The sequence below is a fragment of the Lithobates pipiens genome, unplaced genomic scaffold, assembly GCF_037356315.1.
Source record: "Lithobates pipiens isolate NorthernLeopardFrog02 unplaced genomic scaffold, aLitPip1_a1.2 Scaffold_8, whole genome shotgun sequence".
In the NCBI taxonomy this organism is placed as follows: domain Eukaryota; kingdom Metazoa; phylum Chordata; class Amphibia; order Anura; family Ranidae; genus Lithobates; species Lithobates pipiens.
The window spans coordinates 329,042,204-329,062,502 of NW_027507903.1; the positions used below are offsets into that span (position 1 = coordinate 329,042,204).

The window sequence follows — 20,299 nt, forward strand, 5'->3', positions numbered from 1 at the left end:
CTAATGCTGACTCGATGGACGATTAGTATAGTTCCACTAAGTACCCCAATTGTCCAAGTGGCATCTATGGCCTCATAAACCCTCTGGGTTGCTCAACCAATAGTTAGGGGGAGGGGGGGGAGCGTGCATGCAACGATGTAATTATAATGTACACTTTATCTCCTAAGTATTTTGAGTAAGCCTTGTAGGGGATATGTAGAATTGGCAGGTTGATATGAATATTCTACACAGGTGGTTGAGCGTACAGTGGTTTGGGTAGGTATGCATGTTCTTATGTAATGCCTTACCCTTTTGTTTGGTTTTGTTTTTTGTTGTTTTTTGTTTTTGTTTTTCTCTCTTAGTTGGTAAGTTGTAGTGATCGAGCCTGGGTATGCCCAATAAGCTCTGTAGTGTTTTGTTCACATCTTGAAATGTCAATAAAGAGAACTTTAAAAAAAAAAAAAAAAAGCTGGGTAACCAGTGCTACCCAGTACCTTTAAAGGACCATGTTACATGCAATATTCTTCTTCTTTTCCCCTCCACTTGCTGTCACTATTAAATTTTTTTTTTTTCTTTTAACTTGTACAAGCAGAAAGATACAAAATAAGGCTGCAGGAGTCCTGCATGGCACCCGCTATCTGCTGATGGCAGGTGCAATGCTTTCCAGGCTCCTAATAAAAAAATAAATGCAATTTTTTTTACCTGCAAAAAGATGTACATTTTTATTTTTTTTTAAAGGTGAACTTATCCTTTATTTCCGTTACTATGTGTGTACTCCAACTTTGGAGACTCTCAAATTATAGTTAGGACAGCAGTACACTGGGGTGCAATCACATGGCTTCTGCCCATGCGATCCGATTCCTGTGCGAGTTCAGTCTGCAAAGCGAACCGATCTGAGGCGTAATTAACATTGTATTGACACCCGCAGTGGTTTGCAGAGGGCAGTGTGAACTGCCTGTGGGGAGAGATGTGATGCGTGAACCAGCACTGGTTCCCGCGTTGCATACAGTGCCTTGCGAAAGTATTCGGCCCCCTTGAACTTTTCAACCTTTTGCCACATTTCAGGCTTCAAACCTAAAAGATATAAAATTTTTATTTTTTGTGAAGAATCACCAAGTGGGACACAATTGTGAAGTGGAACGAAATCTATTGGATAATTTAAACTTTTTTAGCAAATAAAAAACTGAAAAGTGGTGCGTGCAAAATTTGGCCCCTTTACTTTCAGTACAGCAAACTCACTCCAGAAGTTCAGCGAGGATCTCTGAATGATCCAATGTTGTCCCAAATGACTGATGGGGATAAATAGAATCCACCTGTGTGTAATCAAGTCTCTGTATAAATGCACCTGCTCTGTGATAGTCTCAGGGTTCTGTTGAAAGCCCAGAGAGCATCATGAAGACCAAGGAACACACCAGGCAGGTCTGTAATACTGTTGTGGAGAAGTTTAAAGCCGGATTTGGATACAAAAAGATTTTCCCAAGCTTTAAACATCCCAAGGAGCACTGTGCAAGCGATCATTTTGAAATGGGAGAATCAGACCACTGCAAATCTAGCAAGACCTGGCCGTCCCTCTAAACTTTCAGCTCAGACAAGGAGAAGACTGATCAGAGATGCAGCCAAGAGGCCCATGATCACTCTGGATGAACTGCAGAGAACTACAGCTGAGGTGGGAGAGTCTGTCCATAGGACAACAATCAGTCGTACACTGCACAAATCTGGCCTTTATGGAAGAGTGGCAAGAAGAAAGCCATTTCTCAAAGATATCCATAAAAAGTCTTGTCTAAAGTTTTCCACAAGCCACCTGGAAGACACACCAAACATGTGGAAGAAGGTGCTCTAGTCAGATGAAACCAAAATTGAACTTTTTGCCCACAATGCAAAACGATATGTTTGGCGTAAAAGCAACACAGCTCATCACCGTCAACACACCATCCCCACTGTCAAACATGGTGGTGGCAGCATCATGGTTTGGGCCTGCTTTTCTTCAGCAGGGACAGGGAAGATGGTTAAAATTGAGGGGAAGATGGATGCAGCCAAATAGAGGACCATTCTGGATGAAAACCTGTTGGAGTCTGCAAAAGACCTGAAACTGGGACGGAGATTTATCTTCCAACAAGACAATGATCCCAAACATACAGCAAAATCTACAAAGGAATGGTTCACAAATAAACGTATCCAGGTGTTAGAATAGCCAAGTCAAAGTCCAGACCTGAATCCAATCGAGAATCTGTGGAAAGAGCTGAAAACTGCTGTTCACAAACGCTCTCCATCCAACCTCACTGAGCTCGAGCTGTTTTGCAAGGAAGAATGGGCAAGAATTTCAGTCTCTCGATGTGCAAAACTGATAGAGACATACCGCAAGCGACTTGCATCTGTAATCGCAGCAAAAGGTGGCTCTACAAAGTATTAACGCAAGGGGGCCGAATAATTTTGCACGCCCCACTTTTCATTTTTTTTATTAGTTAAAAAAAGTTTCAAAAATCCAATAGATTTCGTTCCACTTCACAATTGTGTCCCACTTGTTGGTGATTCTTCACAAAAAATTAAAATTGTATATCTTTATGTTTGAAGCCTGAAATGTGGCAAAAGGTTGAAAAGTTCAAGGGGGCCGAATACTTTCGCAAGGCACTGTATTGTGTGAACCTAGTCTAAAAAGAGATTCACTCTAATTGTCCTGATCTTCTTGGGATTGAAAGTGAGAATAGACCAGTTTTTTGACTTGCCACCAGAATAGGAATAGTCAACCTACAAAAAAAATTTGTTGTGACCTGAGGCACCTGGTAATGCGCCTCCATGCCTTCAACATATATGTAACAATACATTTGCACTGGGATTTTATATAGAGGAAGAGATAGAAAACCTTCCACTCATATTCATGGCAACTAAGAGGGGATTTCCCCACAGATACCCACTTCCCATAGACATGAATGGGTGACTGTGGCTGTACACAGCTAGGTGCCTTTATTAGTCTATTAGTGTAAAGTAGTTCATGCACACAAATTTAAGTGTCCCAAAAGCAGGCAGTGTGTATTCAGTAAGTTAGGTCTGTGTGCATGCATAACTTGGCGCTAGCTGCGTATAGCTGATTACACCTATTTAGGTCTATGTGCAGCTCCAGGACATCCCAGGCACCATAAATATGCAGCATATTTACACTGCATGAGCAGATGCGACCATGTGCACGGAACCTAAAAACTCAACAGCAGGAAAAAGGTGTTCTTTAAAACATTTTATAGTAAAATCACTTTCTGGATCTCATGTGCACAATGAATACTCTTCTCCCCTAAGACGATACTGCCACTCATGTATCTCATACTGTAAAATGTGGATGCAGTAGCTCGTTTTACTTAGTTACACACACCCCCCAACCCGACTATGAAAAACAGCAACACACTGACAAAATCATTCTTGTAGTCATAAAGAGGCATGTTTAGTGCCAGGTCAGTAGCTACTGTGCAATGCACAAAAGCCCTGATTGGGTCAGAGAACTGAACATTCAGATTCAGGCACATATGCATGCTGTATGAGTATTTCCCATATGTGTAACCAAATATATATTTTTTTGAGCTCCTGAATTGGGACAATTTTTGCCGAACCATAAAAGAAGAAAGGCACGTGTCAGCATTCATTTACTAATTTACAGCAGGTATAAATTACAACAAATGCTTTGGGTATCCATGATAAACGTGAAAATTTGATGAGATCATTTTGAAAAATGTGCAGCCTCTACAAGAGCAGCTGGTGTGAATTCATGCACAGTTGCTTCTGCAGGGAGCATCTGCCATTGTAAAAAACTAAATTTCAGAAGGGCTAAAAAGTTATGAGGTGTTTCACAGTTAGGGATGCTCTTCGCTTACTTAAAAAAGGCACTGGAGAACTGCTCTCCCTTAGCACGACATTCATGATGTACCACTGATTCATGCCTGCAATTGAGAAGAAGCACTCTCTACTGTCAGAATGCTGCACTAGTTTTTTATTCATTTTTTTTTTTTTTTACATTTGTTTCAAAGTTAGGTAGTGGAAGAGCTTTCCATTCTACCTCAGATATCAGGCCAAACTAATGCACATAAAATTCATAGAATGTCTGTGCAGAAAAATAAACATAATTTAACTTGGCCTGCAAAGCAATAAGCAAGAATTCATGATAATGCAAAGCAACTAATCATAACTGCTATTGTTCCTTATTCTGATTAGCTGCTTACGGTTATCAGGTCTCAAAAAAATAAAAAAAAAGTGTGCATTTATGACCCCCCCCCCGTTTTCTTCTTAGGACTCTGTAAACTTTAAAGCATTGCTCTACACAATCAGCAAATCGTAGACGCAATGTCAGGCTTCACCAAACTGTGTGTAGCTGTCTGCCCGTAACTCCGATATGGGCAAGCAGTTACTGAATAACAGGAAGATTAACTAATTGCAGCACTCATCAGCACCCTGGTAGTTCATTGAGAACTACAAGCTGTCAGCAGCAAAGGCTGACTGTACTTGTAGTTGATTAAATTCACAAAAATCCATGAATGAATGATGCGGCTGTGTGGGCGAAAAATTCTGACTATGGGGAGAAGATCCCAGGGGAGAGCAAGCAGATGCTGAACATGTTACTTATCCTATAAAATGATTTTTTGCGAAGACAAGATTCTAGACTTCTAAGCAGCTGTGGACCAATATACATTGGATAACACAACACTTCTAAGTGATCAACCACTTGGTAACTTGGGCATTTTTAGATAATCATAGCAAAAGGTGACAGAAAATCACAGCATGCCCCATCCCCACAACAAAGTAATTGAAAAGGATAATACCAAGAGTTTGGTTGCAGGCTTTTACCTCCTTAATCTCCTTGGGAGGTTCTTCCTTTGGCACCTCTTCTTCGGTCTCCATTGGCTGGGGTTCTTCCACAACTGGTTCAGCTTTAACTGGTTCCTTTACTTTCTCAACTTCTTTATCTAAAGGAAATTTTTACAATCATGACTAGAACTACTAATCAAGAAGTTATTGATCTTTTGAAGCCATTGCCATGGGCTCTGGAGAACTTGTATGCCATTACATGCAATATAATTTTGGTAGCAAGTCTGTGCACTATAAAATACTGCCTAGATAATGAAAGGCAATCATGCCTGCAGATGTTCACATTCAATTTTAGCATCAAGATGTACATTAGAGGCAAAAAAAGCACCAACTGACTGACCCAAAAGTGGAAGAATTTTCCACCTCATAGCCAACTATGGAAACCTTATTTAAACGCTTTTAACAGTGACTAAAGTGAAAAATTTTTTTTTTATATAAATGTATGCCAAAGCTTTGAAAAAGATTATAAATAGCCAATAATGAGAGGAGCGCATACCTTTTTCTTTAAGTTCCTGAGGCTTTTCCCATGTGGACTCCAAAGTGCGATTATTATAATAATACATTTTGCCATCAGCAGTTTTATATTCGGACCATTCAGACAACATTGTCGCTCCTGCTAATGTGGCCGGAGAAGCAGCAAGGGCCACTTGAGGGTGCATCATTGGGACAATTGAAGGAGCAATTCCAGGCAAGACACCTAGAAACATTTTCACTGAATTAATATGAGAGTTAATATTAGAAATATTAAAAATACAGCAATCTTACTTAGGCCTATTCTCATGTCTATTTTTCTGCTTAATCTGAACACACAGAGAGCACATTTCATTTTACAAACTATTGAAACTAAATGCCTTCATACATGCAGATATATTTAAAAGGAAACCTAAAAGCAAGGAAATATGGAAGATGACACAGAAGACTTGTTTTTGTTTTACAGGTGCAAGCTCTCAGCCCCTTGGAGCCCGACTTCACTACCTTGCAAAAAAAACGCAAGACAGGAGTTTAAACTTCTGCATTCTTCACTTGGCTGACTACACACAGGTGCATCGCAAAAATTAGAATATCAAAAAGTTTTATTTCAGTAATTCAAATCAAAAAGTAAAACTTATTTTATAGAGATGCATTACACACAGAGTGATATATTTCAAGCATTTATTTTGATGCTTATGGCTTACAGCTAGTGAAAACCTAAGATTCATCATCTCAGAAAATTAGATTACACAAAACCAATTAAACATTTGAATACAGAAATGTTAGCTTACTTAAAATGTATGTTCATGTACAGTATAGTATGCACTATACCAATACATCTGTCAGGGCTCATTTTGCATGAATTACTTCATCAATGCAGTGTGGCATGGAGGTGATCAGCCTGTGGCACTGCTGAAGTGTTATAGAAGCCCAGGTTGCTTTGATAGCGGCCTTCAGTTCATTTGCTTTGTTGGGTCTGGTGTCTCATCTTCCTCTTTATAATACGCCACAGATTCTTCATGGGTTTTAGGTCAAGTGAGTTTGCAGGCCAATCAAACACAGCAATACCATGATCATTAAACCAGGCATTGGTACTTCTGGCAGTGTGGGCAGGTGCCAAGTCCTGCTGGAAAATGAAACCAGCATCTCCATAAAGTTGGTCAGCAGAGGGAAGCATGAAATGCTCTAGAATTTCCAGGGAGAGGGCTGCACTGACTTTGGACTTGAAAAAACACAGTGGACCAACACCAGCAGATGACACGGCTCCCCAAATCATCACCGACTGTGGAAACTTCACACTGCACCTCATGCAACTTGGATTTTGTGCCTGTCCACTCTTCCTCCAGATTCTGGGACCTCGATTTCCAAATCAAATGCTAAATTTTCCAGTCAGTGATGAGTTTCTGAGATACGGAATTTGGGGTTTTCACTAGCTGTAAGCAATAATTAGATTTTCCACAAAAATAAAAAATGCTTGAAATATGTAGCCATTTTACACACAGCGATGCAAAATATATGAGTTTCACTTTTTGAATTAAATTAACTTTTTGATATTATAATTTTTTGAGATACACCTGTACTTGGTCTAGGTTAGTGATTAGCCAGTCAGTATAACTAGAATCAGAATGAAAACAGAGGTTGAGAACCCTGGAAATACACCTTTAAAAAACTTGCACTTCTCGTACTTTTATCTTCATGTTTCTTGCAGTTTCCACATACCGTCCAAAGACAGTTCTGTCCCTATCAAAAGGAATCCTTCATTACATTACTTTTTACTGTGTCTGAGGTTTTCAAACACCAAACCTGATAGTAATAAAGATGATCAAAAACTGGGCTTGAAACAGCCCTCCAGCTGTTTTGAAACGACAAGTCCCATGATACATAGCAAGACCTGAAAATCACAGGCATGACTCCTAGAGGCAGATGCATGATGGGATTTGTAGTTTCGCCACAACTGGGGGGGCCAAAGTTGCCTACCCCTGCTGTAAAGTATAAGGATAAGTAAAAGAAAAAAAAAGTAAAAGCACACTTAAACTTGTGGTACATTGCAGACCATTACGGCACATTAACACATGCTGCACAGCGCATTAATGTATTTCGTTGAGGCAGCCCATTCATTAGATTGACCTTATATATAGTTTAAAAAAATAAAAAATAAAAGTACTAAATGTGTGAAAAGAAACAAATAGGAGCTGCCATTCTCCAGCATCTACCTTTGGGTTTCGTGAAGCTGAATAGCTCCGGTGTCACAGAATTAGTATGGCGTTCAAAAGCCAAAAGGGCAGTGTCAGGCATTTTGCCTTTTTTTGCTGGAATGCCCTTCATGAGTCATTACTTGTTATATCATCTTATACTCAATGAATCTGAACCTTCAACAAATGTAATTATTCAACTTAAACTGTCTCCTTTAAAATTGTTCATTTAAACACTCTAAAGCCAAGGGGTATATTTGTTGACGATAAACAGTTTTACCTTTCATGTACAAAATTACAATTTGGGTACTATACCCAACTTCATCCAGATCTGATCATTTTATTTTAGTATACAACTCCTAAAAACCGGCATGGAGAATTTTTCAGGCCGTTTCTCTAACCCCTCACATTAAGCCATAACAATGTGGTTATTTCCTTGTAGTTCAGTTCCCCAATTTGTGGTTTATTTTACATTCATGTTTTCTATAGTGTAGGAAGTTTACTACTGGAGGGTCTCATCTGATAGTATATGTGCAGAAAAGCTCTGCTCACTCCAGTGATGACTGCAAAAAGGGACACTGGTGGGGGGGGGGGAGCTTTCTGATATGAACCTGTGTCAACAGAACTGTACATTTTCTCTGAGAAGCCAATGTTCCTTATAAACTGGACATTGGCTTTCTAGGTTACATGCACAAAATGAAACTATTACATGTAAGTTCTGACAATGCAAAGTTCATTCTGGTGGTAAACGGCTGACGAACTTTTTGGATACAAAAGTTCAACTTTACAAAAAAAAAAACAAAAAACAAAAACAAAAAAAACCACAAACCTAAAGCTGACCATACAAGGATTGAACTGCTGTTTGCCAACAGGGTGGTCGATCAGCGACTGCAGCCAATGGCTGCACACTGATCTGTGTATTCTGGCAGTGGGAGCGTCTCCCCACTGTCAGAATACAATAGAACGATGGGGATGATTCCTACATTCACTTCAAATGTGTGGATGGGAAAATTGGTTCAGTTTTTTTCTTTTCCCCAGCCCACTGGCTGAAAGAAAAAGGGGGGGGGGGGGGGGGGACAAAAATTTTTTTAAACAGTGTACAGTCAGTTTAACCCCATGACCGACCTTAACATAGCCACGGAGAACAACAGAAATGAAGATTGTGGTGGAGGGATCTAATTATCAGGATTAAGATATAAAAAGCCAGCATAGTATTCATTTTGCCAATAACCATATAAAACTGAAATATAATGATCTTTCAGAAAATATTTTTATAAAGACCAGGTTGAGATCTCAGTCACAGACATTTTTACTGTACTGCACACCGATGTGTGATCACTGAAGTGCTCATTCATGCAACACTCCTGATTCTGGCACAGCGAGTGAGATCACCGAGCCATTGATCAAAAGATCTTCATACTGTTTCACTGCCTGCACTCTGGTCTGCAGCTGGCCAGTTATCAGATCTATCCCCATAGCCGGCCAGAGGGTGGATAACTACTCTCGACTGGCAGGAGAGAGCAAACAAAAAAGGTTTGAGAAATTAATAAAAAAAAAAAAAAAAAAAAACATCACACATGGTCCATGATCAAGAACATAAAATTAAGTGTAATGCACACCAACAGATGCACTATAGCATGCCTAAACTACTGCCAGGATTAATTTCCAAGTGTGATTTTACAAGTCTTGAGTTTTCACAGAAACACAGGAGAAAAAAAAAAAAAAAAAGGAAAGAAGGTACATTTATGCATTTGGCCCATGGGTGTGAACAGGTCAGGTCAAAAGATTGTGCACTCTAGGTTCCTGAATGTTACTTACAACTAGTACAAATTGGTGTGAGATGTAAAAGGACATGGAATGCAGAATTAGTACCCACATAAGATGGGCATTTAACATGGTGCCATTGTACAAAGTAATGCTAGCACTTCTGAAGAAGCGTTCTTGTATCAAAGTAGTCATTTGGCTTAAAATACCTTCTCAGACCAGGCATCTGAAGGGCATTAGACATGTACGGATTGCCCCTTTTTTTGTGGACACAAAGCTTAAGGTGGTTGTAAACTTCACACATGAATAATGAACAAAGCATATCCCTCTATAGTGTGTACTTGTCTAAATTAATTTAGACAAGTGTGTAATTTCTGTCTGCAGTGAATCCCTACTGACAAGTTTTCCCTGAGACCAAGAGAAAAAAAAAAAAAAAAGTGACACGGTCAGCCTCAGCTCTATTCCTGACCATTCACCTCTAATCAGTTCTCAGAGCTCTCCACACTGAGCTGTGCAGAGTGCAATTAGAGCACTTTCACACAGCGAGCACCGTGAGTTAGCGGTAAGGCACCACTAGTTGTAGCGACTTTTCAGCCGCTGGGGGGGTGCTTTTAACCCCCAGCTAGAGCCCGAAGAAAGGGGTTAAAAGGGGCATTTTGCAGCTCTGCCAAAGTGCTTTGCAGGCGCTTCGGCAGCGCTGCCCATTCATTTCAATGGGCAGGATGTTTTGGGAGCAGTGTATACATCGCTCCCAAACCACCCCAAAGATGCTTCTTACAGCACTTTTTTTCCAACGTCTTGCAAATGCATCTTGAAAGCACTCAGCCTTTCACACTGGGGAGGCATGAGAGGCGCTTTTCAGGTGCCATTTTTAGCGCAAAAAACACCTGAAAACTGCCTGAGTGTGAAAGGGGTCTTATAGCTCTCCATGTTTTCTAAAAGCTCAGACAAGCTTTGAACGAATGTATAGAAGAGAAGACTGCAGATAGCCAAGTACACCTTCCATAGGAGGAGTCACTTCATGGTGTATACGTGTTTACAACCACTTTAAATACCAGTGTATATATGGAACAATTTGCCTTAGAAGATCAAAGGCCTAAGATGCAGTACAAAGTTCAGCATGCATCGCAAGTCCAATAGCACAGGTCATGCAGGTCAAATACTGCATATTACCCAAAACTGAATACAAATAAGTATTAAACCTTAAGCACAAAAGTGCACATTTTAAAAGTATTAACAACTACATTTGTTGAGTCAAATTCATTATCTTTATATTCTCAAAGTGTATTTACATACATTAGGAGCACCACTACTATGCACCAATTTTAATGTCACCAAGTTGCAGAGGATGGTATTACTACAGCTGGATTTATGGCAACAATCAACATCAAAGGCTCTTTTTGGTGACTTTGTAAATGCAATAGAACACAGAAAGCAAAGCACTACATTTAGAGTTTAAAAGAAATAGAAAAGCTGCAGGAATACCAATGTACTGCTTCCCTGGTGACTGATGCTGCATAGTTAGGAAGACCTTTGGGACAGAGTTAAATCCTACAGGCAAACAACAGATATTAGTACACAACAGTTCAATGTTCTATAAAAGGGAATGAACTACAAAGCACAGTCAATTATTAGGACATCTAGAAGCTGCATCAAACAATATCTAGACACTGCAGTACTGACAGCTGTCAAGACAGTTACACCAACAAAGCACACACATGCACACATGCATGCAGGCATGAGACACATCACTGAAAGGAAATAAAAACAACACATTTAAAATCAGTACTGGGAGAACAGGAAAACATGTTAAAAAGCCTGCTTTAGTTGGGTAAACCCAACATACCTACGCACAGCTATTTACCAAAAGGTCATATACTGCTGCAGGGAGGGATAGGCTGCAAACATGACATTTAAAAAATATGGGGATAAAAGAAGAAAAACACAACAGCATTCACTACCATGCCAAATGTCAAACAAACTGAAACAGTATTAAAGAGTTACCGGTTTTGGTGGTAGCGACTGTCTTTACATACGGGCAGCTGACTATTTGCATCATTGCTACACCTGTAAAATGGATATGCAAACATGTTTGAACGCAGCAGCTAGCACTGTGTCTGCTACCACTGGGGCTGAAAACTAGAACACACTGCAGAGATTACATCAAGAAAGCATCTAAACATTGCCTGCTACTGGAGCGTAGTTTGCTATATGAAATAACTAGGAAAACAACAGCTATGCAACATTGGAACTTTGTTTTGTTTTTTTACTTGACCCTCTGCAAACCTCTGATTTTAGGTTAAAGCGGAACTTTACCCATAAGAAAAAAAAAATGTATGTTCTTTAGAAAGGAACATACATTCCACAATAATGATTATGCTACCAAAATGAGTGTGCTGTAAACTGCCTCCAGCAATTCTCTCGTTTCTTCTTGCTGGAGGCTGCCATTTTGCTGAAGCTCAGAGCAGCAGTAAATCCTAAAGCGGAACTAAACATCATTGATTTAACGGTTTCAAAAAACAGTTACATTCCTGGAATGCCAGGATTGACAATTATCACATTTGCTTGTTTCCTCAACCAAACTGTCAAAACATTAAATGGCTGGTGTCATAACTGATCACATGTGCAGCATCATGGCAGTTGAAGATCAAACAGAAGCAGCTTCTCTAAACCACTGGACTTTTGTTTTTCTTCTTTTTACCTGCAATGCAATGTCATAATGTGCCGATATGCATCTCATCCTAGCACATTTTGTGAAACTTACCTGAAAACAAAGCATTCCAGCAATGCAATGTTATCGCTGGAGGCCGCTTCCATCTTGACCCATCTTGTTTCCAGTTTCGGACTCTGACTGGCCAGAGCCACGATGACGTCACTCCCACGCAGGAAAGGCATGGGTGACTGTTCCTTCAAAAGCACATGCGCCAGTGAGGTCAAGGTGCACATTTAGGAGATACTTACACTACCTGTAGGTAAGCCTCATTATAGACCTACTTATAGGTAAACTTTAGCAATGCCTAAAAATGGAGACAAACTGAGCATGTGCAGAGCAGGGGGAGAAAGTGTATTACACCAGCTTTTAAATGGTATAGACACTTATTTTTAAAGAGGAGGTCCACCCTAAAGTGGACCTTCCGCTCATTGGAATCACGCCCCCCCCTCCGGCGCCACAATTGGCACCTTTCAGGGGGGAGGGGGGTGCAGGTACCTGTACAGTACAGGTATCTGCACCCACTTCCGGCGTAGATTCTGCAGAAGGTACGCCCCTTTCCGCAGAATCTACGCCCCTTTCCGAAAGTCCCCCGCTGTCTGCTGGGAAACACATGGATCCCAGAGACAGCGGGGACCATCCTTATTGCGCAGCGCGACTCGCGCATGCGCAGTAGGGAACCGGGAAATGAAGCCGAAAGGCTCCACTTCCCGATTCCCATACCCAAGATGGCGGCGGCAGCACCCGAGAGACGATCGAGAGATCGGCTTCGGGTGCCGACATCGTGGGCGGGTAAGTGTCATTATTTTAAAAGTCAGCAGCTGCAGTATTGGTAGCTGCTGGCTTTTAAAAAAAAATAAAAAATAAAAAATAAAAAAAAACGGTGGAATTCCCGGTGGACTCCCGCTTTAATGTTTTACATAGATATACGTGCAAAAGAGGACAGCTTGAAGTGATCTAACAAAACTTTAATTTTCCAAGTAAAGTTCCACTTTAACTTTTTTTTTTTTTTTTACACAACAGTGTAAATTCTAGCTTACACTTCAAAGTTTTCAAGCAATATGTGCCAAAGTAGCCACATTATAAAGTATATGTTAATAAATGAAAAAGCTGTAGGTAGACAAATCACACACTAGGGAGACAACACTGGTTAGTGTTAATAAACCATGTTGCGACATGAAGAGCCCTAATGCTATAAAAAAGTCACTTAGGACCACCAACACAGATTTATTGCTGGTGTGAACATCAAGAGAATCAGCAAAATGAGAGTTGCAACAAAACCAAAGGATTCAAAACCTGAACCCTGCAGGGCTACCATCTATAGCCGTGAACAAATTTGTTAGTAACATTTCACGAAAGAAGAACCATCCAAAATATTCTCTGAAATAACTGAAAAAATAATTAGGTGTCTATTATTGTTTATTTCATATTTAATAAAAATCAGACGTTTTATGTTTTAGGTTTTACAAATTTCATGTTTAAAAGGGATAGTCCACCTTTACAAAACAAAAAAAAAACTGCCTATGTAGATAAGGGGCTTCTGCACATAAAAACAAACAAACTGAGCAGCTTTGACTAAAGTTAAATAATGTCCTTGTTATAGGTGTACTGGTAGGTCATTTACATACCTGATGAAAGAAGAATACTCTTAGGACTTTGGAAAGCGAGGCCTAGTGGTTGCTGCTCACCATCACAGGAATGAGTTTCTTCTGTGATTCAGTTCCCCTCACATGCACGCTCTCCCCTGATGCAGTAGCTCTGACCCAAGAGGTGAACACTAATGACTAGGCCTCTTTTACCAATGTCCTGGAGTACTCCAGTCAGGCTCCGTGGGGTATATAATGGCCCACATCTACAGCCTTACCTACATATGCAGTTTCTTGGTAAAGGTGCATTAACCCTATAAAAATCGGACTGTTTTTGATTCAACAGAATACCTAGTGGTTGTAGATCTAAAAATAAAATGAATAAATTTAAAACCTTGTTACTACTGCCTTTAAGGTATTTAAATCTGCTTTGTGATGTCGTTATTTTATTTTGTGCATTAAAGCAGGCAAAAACTTTTTCTTCATTTTGGATAGAGTAAGGGAGGGTTATAACATCAGGTTTACTTTTTTTGCCATCAGTGTCCCATTGGGAAGATTTACCATCACTTCCTGTGCCATAGCCAAAACAGGAAGATAGAGGAAAATCCTGTAAATTAAGGGAATTTCTTGGAGACCCCCAGACCACCAAAACTAGTGTCCCCATTGGGGACAACCCAAAATTTGGAATTTTCTTTTACTTTTAATGAGAATAATAAACAGGACAAATCAAGAGCCCAAATCTCCCTAATATGGGAACAGATAGGAATAAAAACTGACAGGTGTTCTAACCCATATCCACTCTATACAAAACTAAACAAAAAAAAAACAAAAAACAAAAACAAAACACACTTTGGTTCTACTTTAACCAGTTCCCGACCGGCGCACGCAATTGTCGGCTGAACGGGGAGATGCTGTTATAAACAGCATCTCCCCGTTCTGCCTAGCAACAAGTGACGCTGATCTCTGCTCCATGTGATTGGAGAAGAGATCAGTGTTCACTAACACAAAGCCCAGCCCCCCACAGTTAGTAACACGCCCCTAGGAACACTTTACCCCTACACTGCCACCCCCTGGTTAACCCCTTCACTGCCATTTACACAGGAATCAGTGCATTTGTATAGCACTGATTGCTGTATAAATGACAATGGTCCCAAAAAACGTGTAAAAAAAGTCAGATGTGTCCGCCATAATGTTAAAAAAATAAAATAAATTGCTGATCGCCATCATTACTAGTAAAAAAAAAAAAAAAAAATTGATAAAAATGCCATAAAACGATCCCCTATTTAGTAAACGCTATAACTTTTGCGCAAACCACTCAATCGCTTATTGAGATTTTTTTACCAAATATGTAGAATACGTATCGGCCTAAACTGAGGGAAAAAAAATGTTATATATATATATATATATATATAATTTTTTTTGGGGGGGGGGGGGGTATTATAACAAAAAGTAAAAAATAATGCGTTTTTTTCAAAATTGTCGCTCTATTTTTGTTTATAGCGCAAAAAAATAAAAACGCAGGGGTGATCAAATACCACCAAAAGAAAGCTCTATTTGTAGGGAAAAAAAAGGAAGTCAATTGTGTTTGGGAGCCACGTCGCACAATTTACAGTTAAATTGACGCAGTGCTGAATCGCAAAAAGTGGTCTGGTCTTAAGCCAGCAAAATGGTCCGGTCTGAAAGTGGTTAAAAAAAGGTAAGCTTTGAAGAGAAAAAAAAAAAAAAAAAGTAATGAAAGGCTTACATTTCACTGTGGAAAATAGTTTTGAGTGCTGAAGTTCACACTACTTTAACCACTTCCAGCCCAAGGACGTCATACGATGTCTGACTTTCATTGGGGATATCTGAATGATGTCTGCAGCTACAGGCATCAGTTAGGTATTATCTTTTAGAGCCAGCGATTCTGTGCACTGTTAGACTGATCACCGTGGCAGTTTCGCCGCTTGATCGTTCTTACAGGCGATGGGATGGGAAGGGGACACCCACCCCAGGCTGACAGACAAGATAGAAGATGTGCTATACCAATTACAGAAAACCGTTTAAAATATCACTATGATCCATTTATAATCCTTTGCAGTACCAACAAATCTGTCCAGGCCATTTGAGAGTATCTTTGTAGAATAACCAATAATTTATCTCAAATACATATACTAAGACTTAGGCTTCATCAAAGAAACCTAGACAAAAATTAGGCAAGTAAAAAACCCCTGAGCCCTACTAAGATGGACTGTAACGGCCATAAAGCAGAAACATATTAAAAAGGTTACAAAATGTATTATACAATTTTAAAACCATCAAGAAACTAGCAACAAGAGAGGGACTAAACAATATACATAAGACACCGCCATTGGCCCCCGCTGCTGTCAAAGTCAGTCAACTGATTAGGAGAGAGCGTGGGCAGGGGCGGGGTGCGGCTGTGTCTAAATGGATACATGGAGCTGTGTTATGGCTCAGGTGCCCCCATAGCAAGCCACTTGCTCTGGGGGCACTCAACAGGAGGGAGGGGCCAGGTGCACTAAAAACACACAAGACTTTAATATCTGCTTTATCACAAGCCTGAGAAATGCGACCAAGCACTGATGGCAAACACACCACACTGTAGGCATCTATGCCTGTACATAGACCATGTTTTCTTGCAACGTGCCCCAATAAGGCCTTTTTGCATTTAGGCGCGATTTTACATTAGGTTTATTGCGTGGTTTTTCATTAAAAAAACACCTAAAAATGTCAAACGCAGCCTGGCGAGTTTAGCTGCGTTTTTTACTGCTCATGGAGGCACAGGCTGTTTTTTTTCTACTACCTCTAACAGTTTATGTGCGCATGGACACACAGGCTAACATGGAGGGGCTTAGAGGCAGTTTAGAAAAAAAATAAATTCAAATGCCCCCAACAGTATCTGTAAAAATGTCTTGTGTGCATGAGCCCTTACTCTTACTATATGGGTAACAAATGTTGCCTCCCCAATGACCTGCATACATTTTAGCTTGAATATCCTTGGTTGGATATTGTAGCTATAACCACTGTTGAAATCTCAAATTCAAGTCACAAAAAACGTAATGTGGAAAACACAGAAATAGGTTATTTCTCAGTCCCTTTGATAACCAATATATTAAACAATCGTTGTACTTAGAATTACATTACCAAACTTACATAAACACATGATAGAACACTGCCATCTCCAGTCACTAAGAGTTATTACAAGATAAATGAGTTCAGTTGTCGCTTGACTGCATAATAGTTTAAGAACGTACAAAAATATTACTTAGGTGTGCAGTCTAACATAGTTGTCTACTACTTGTAGTTCTCCTTTTTCCCCTTTGCTCATAAACTGCTATTTTTAGGCCCACTGCTGCTTCCTTTGTGGCCCTCCAATTGACAAAAGCTACATATCCATACCCAATTTGTCTGCTCAATACTTGAATAAAATGATTTAAGGCCCCTTTCCTGGTAGAATTGCAATTGTTACTATGATGTAATTTACCAAAATTCTATAGTATTTTCCTGAAGTTAAACAGGTCCTCAATAGATATGAAGAACTCTCATTGAAGAGGTTTCACTCGATTTAGCCCAGTTATTCATGCAAGTTTGAGCTGACTAAATATAGTAATAGAACCTCACAATTAAAGTGTATGCAACGCCAAAACTTTTTTTTAGCTGGTTTTTAAAGCAGGAAAGAGTTTAACCACTAAACTGCCAACCCATATTACCCTGTCATTACCAGAACTGTGTTAGTTACAAGTCTGTTAGTTACAAGGCTGTGTTAGTTTGACATTTACGCCATCATGCAACACTGTACCCAAATTTATTTTAGATTTTTTTTTGTCAGACATGGCTTTCTTTTGATGGTATTTAATAATCCTAAAAAAAAAAAAAAAAAAAAAAACAACAACAACACACACACCCTATTTCACTTATTTTCTGTTAAAATAAACATGCCGGAATAGTATAAAAACCCCTGAAATTGAATTTTGGAAAGTAAACACCCCAAGCTGATCTAATTTTTTGCCACAATTTGTGGAAATGAAGAAATATGCCAGTATTGAGGGGTTAAACATGGAGCTTGAGAAATGCTGCACTAGATATTTTACTGTACAGGTCATACACAGAGGGAGGAGCAGGTGAATAGGTTAATATGCTGTAGTGGCAGGATGGATCTGAAGGGGTTAAAGTTCAGATGTGCAGGGTAAGCGAGGTGGAAGGTTTAAAGGGGTTGTAAATCCTCCAGTCTATGCATTAAGGTGAAAAACCTTCTGTACTGCACTCGGGATTGCATTGCAGGACCCAGACAAAGCTGCTTACCTTGTCCCCAGGATCCTGCGAGGTCTTCTTGCTGTGTCCTCCACCTGATGTCCTGTGTGCCAGGCTCTGTTCCCTGTGAGCGTCGCGATACACAGGGAGGAGCCCAGCGGCAAATTCAAAAAGTGCAAAAAATACATACAGTAATGTAATCTTAGAGTACAGTGTACTGTATGAAATCATTTCACATCTCTTGTCCTCAGTGCTTTGTTCAGTGCCCTGCATGCACTTTTATATTATACATACTGTCGTTTCTGCCTGGAAACTTAAGAATGTCCATAGTAACCAAAAAGCGTCCCTTTATGTCAAAAGCGGTTTACAACCAGCTAGAAAACAGCGATAGTGAATTAGAATTGAGCGATAGCAATTCGTGGGGAAATTTGTCATCAGACACTGAAAGTGACGTCAGCGACAGGTCTGCAATTTCAGCGTATTTGATTACATTATTGAATACATTTTATTATTATATTATTTTGATATTTATAATTATATTCCAATTTCATGTTTCAAATTTTATCATACCCGGGATGTTTACTAGACTTATAGATTTGAGTTATTCCTAACAAATACAGGCTTACAATATAAAAACACCAAATTTCTACGCAAAACAATGTACCGCTTTGAGATGCAAAAATCTGACATAATCATACTGCCAGGGAGGTTAATATACAGGTCACAGGGAGGTGGTATGTGTGGGGGAGGGGGAGGGGGGCAAAAAAAAAAAAAAAAAAAACATTGCTCTCTGTGTCAATGAAACAGAATGAATAAGTCTGCAAGTGCATTCATTCTGTCCCCATTCGCAAGTACTGGATCTCTCTCCTTCCCCTGTTGGAAGGGGAGGGATCAACACTGTAAACAATACGATTTGATCACAGTGATAACCGATCACATGATACCCAGCCCTTTATTCAACTTGATACAGTGTCTTTATTTACCAAGCCATCTAAAATCATAGCTAAGTACACAGCAAATCCAGACAGATAAGCCAACGTTTATGAATGGAAAGGGTAAATATAGAGCAATTGATCTGCTTTTTAAAGATGTAACATGATAGAGAAGGACTTAAGTACCATCTGGTTATTTTTTGCTGCCTGGTTGAATTTTGTTCACTTCCTTTTCTTGAGATGGTACTGGAAATAACAAAAGGGAACCCCTTAACTGGTTCCTGACCGGCGCACGCCGATGTACATCGGCAGAATGGCACGGACAGGCAAATGAGTGTACAGGCAAGTCCCTTTAAATTTGCCACCGTGCCATCATGTGCGCGCCGACTAGGACCTCCATGAGTCGGGTCGTGGGTCCTGCGGACTCAATCGCCGCGGGGATACCCACGATCGTCTCACGGGGAGATGCTAATGTAAACAAGCATCTCTCTGATCAGCTCTCCCTGTGATCGGGAGCAGAGATCAGTGACTTGTCACATGTAGCCATGCCCCCACTCCACCCCCCCACACATTTAGAAACACGTCCCAGGACACATTTAACCCTTACCCTGTCCCCTAGTAGTTAACCCCTTCACTGCCAGTGTCATTTACACAGGAACCAGTGCATTTGTATAGCACTGATTGCTGTATAAATGACAATGGTCCCAAAAATGTGGGAAACCTGTCCAACGTATCCGCCATGTCGCAGTCACGACATAAAAAAAATAAAATAAAATACATTTCACAGACCACCGCCATTACTAGTAAAAAATAAAAACTTAATAAAAATGCCATAAAACTATCCCCTATTTTGTAAACACTATAACTTTTGCGCAAACCAAACAATTGGAATTTTTTTTAAACAAAAATATGTAGAAGAATATGTATCGGCCTAAACTGAGGAAAAAATATATATTTATATATTTTTGGGGGATATTATAGCAAAATTTTAAAAAAATGTGTTTTATCTGTTTATAGTGCAAAAAATAAAAACCACAGGGGTGACCAAATACCACCAAAAGAGAGCTCTCTTTGTGGGGGGGGGGGGAAAAAAGGAGGACGTAAATTTTGTTTGGGAGCCACGTCACACGACCGCGTAATTGTCAGTTAAAGAGACGAAGTGCTGAATCGCAAAAAGTGCTCTGGTCAGGAAGGGGGTAAAATCTAAACACCAGCACAAAGAAGGTAAATCTCTGCAGCAGCAACACAAACAAAAACCTGATGGGGGGTTATAAATAAATATCTTTACATACACTTTAGCCAGGAATTAGTAAAATGTTAGAGGTCAAATAGCCATGCAATAATTTAAGAATTTCCACACAGAATAAAAATGTATTATAAAATCGAATTGGTAAAATTAACCATGCAATACAATCCTTATTAAATAGATACATAAACAGTGCAGATAAACCGCTCTCTTCTTCCCACTTTACGATTGACAGATCTGCTTGTAGAACAGTGTGGTATTGCGTCGTTCGCTCCTCCCTTACTGTGGATTCACAAAATGGACAGAAACAGAATACGAGGCACTCT

General features: G+C 39.8%; 1 protein-coding gene across 6 annotated transcripts in view; it reads right to left on the reverse strand.

Annotated features, from left to right (window-relative positions):
• The window catches only part of TCERG1 (transcription elongation regulator 1), a 136,965-nt gene that overhangs the window by 93,647 nt on the left and 23,019 nt on the right, over positions 1–20,299 (reverse strand). For 3 of the 6 annotated variants that reach the window (XM_077472994.1, XM_077472993.1, XM_077472995.1), the window contains exons 6-9: positions 11,256–11,318; positions 10,737–10,802; positions 5,321–5,521; positions 4,804–4,922 (exon numbers count right to left, since the gene is read on the reverse strand). In XM_077472994.1, coding sequence (XP_077329120.1) covers positions 4,804–4,922; positions 5,321–5,521; positions 10,737–10,802; positions 11,256–11,318 — 449 coding nt within the window. Of the gene's footprint in view, positions 1–4,803; positions 4,923–5,320; positions 5,537–10,736; positions 10,803–11,255; positions 11,319–20,299 lie in introns of all 6 variants that reach the window. The other 3 variants (XM_077472997.1, XM_077472999.1, XM_077472998.1) reach the window with 3 other exon arrangements.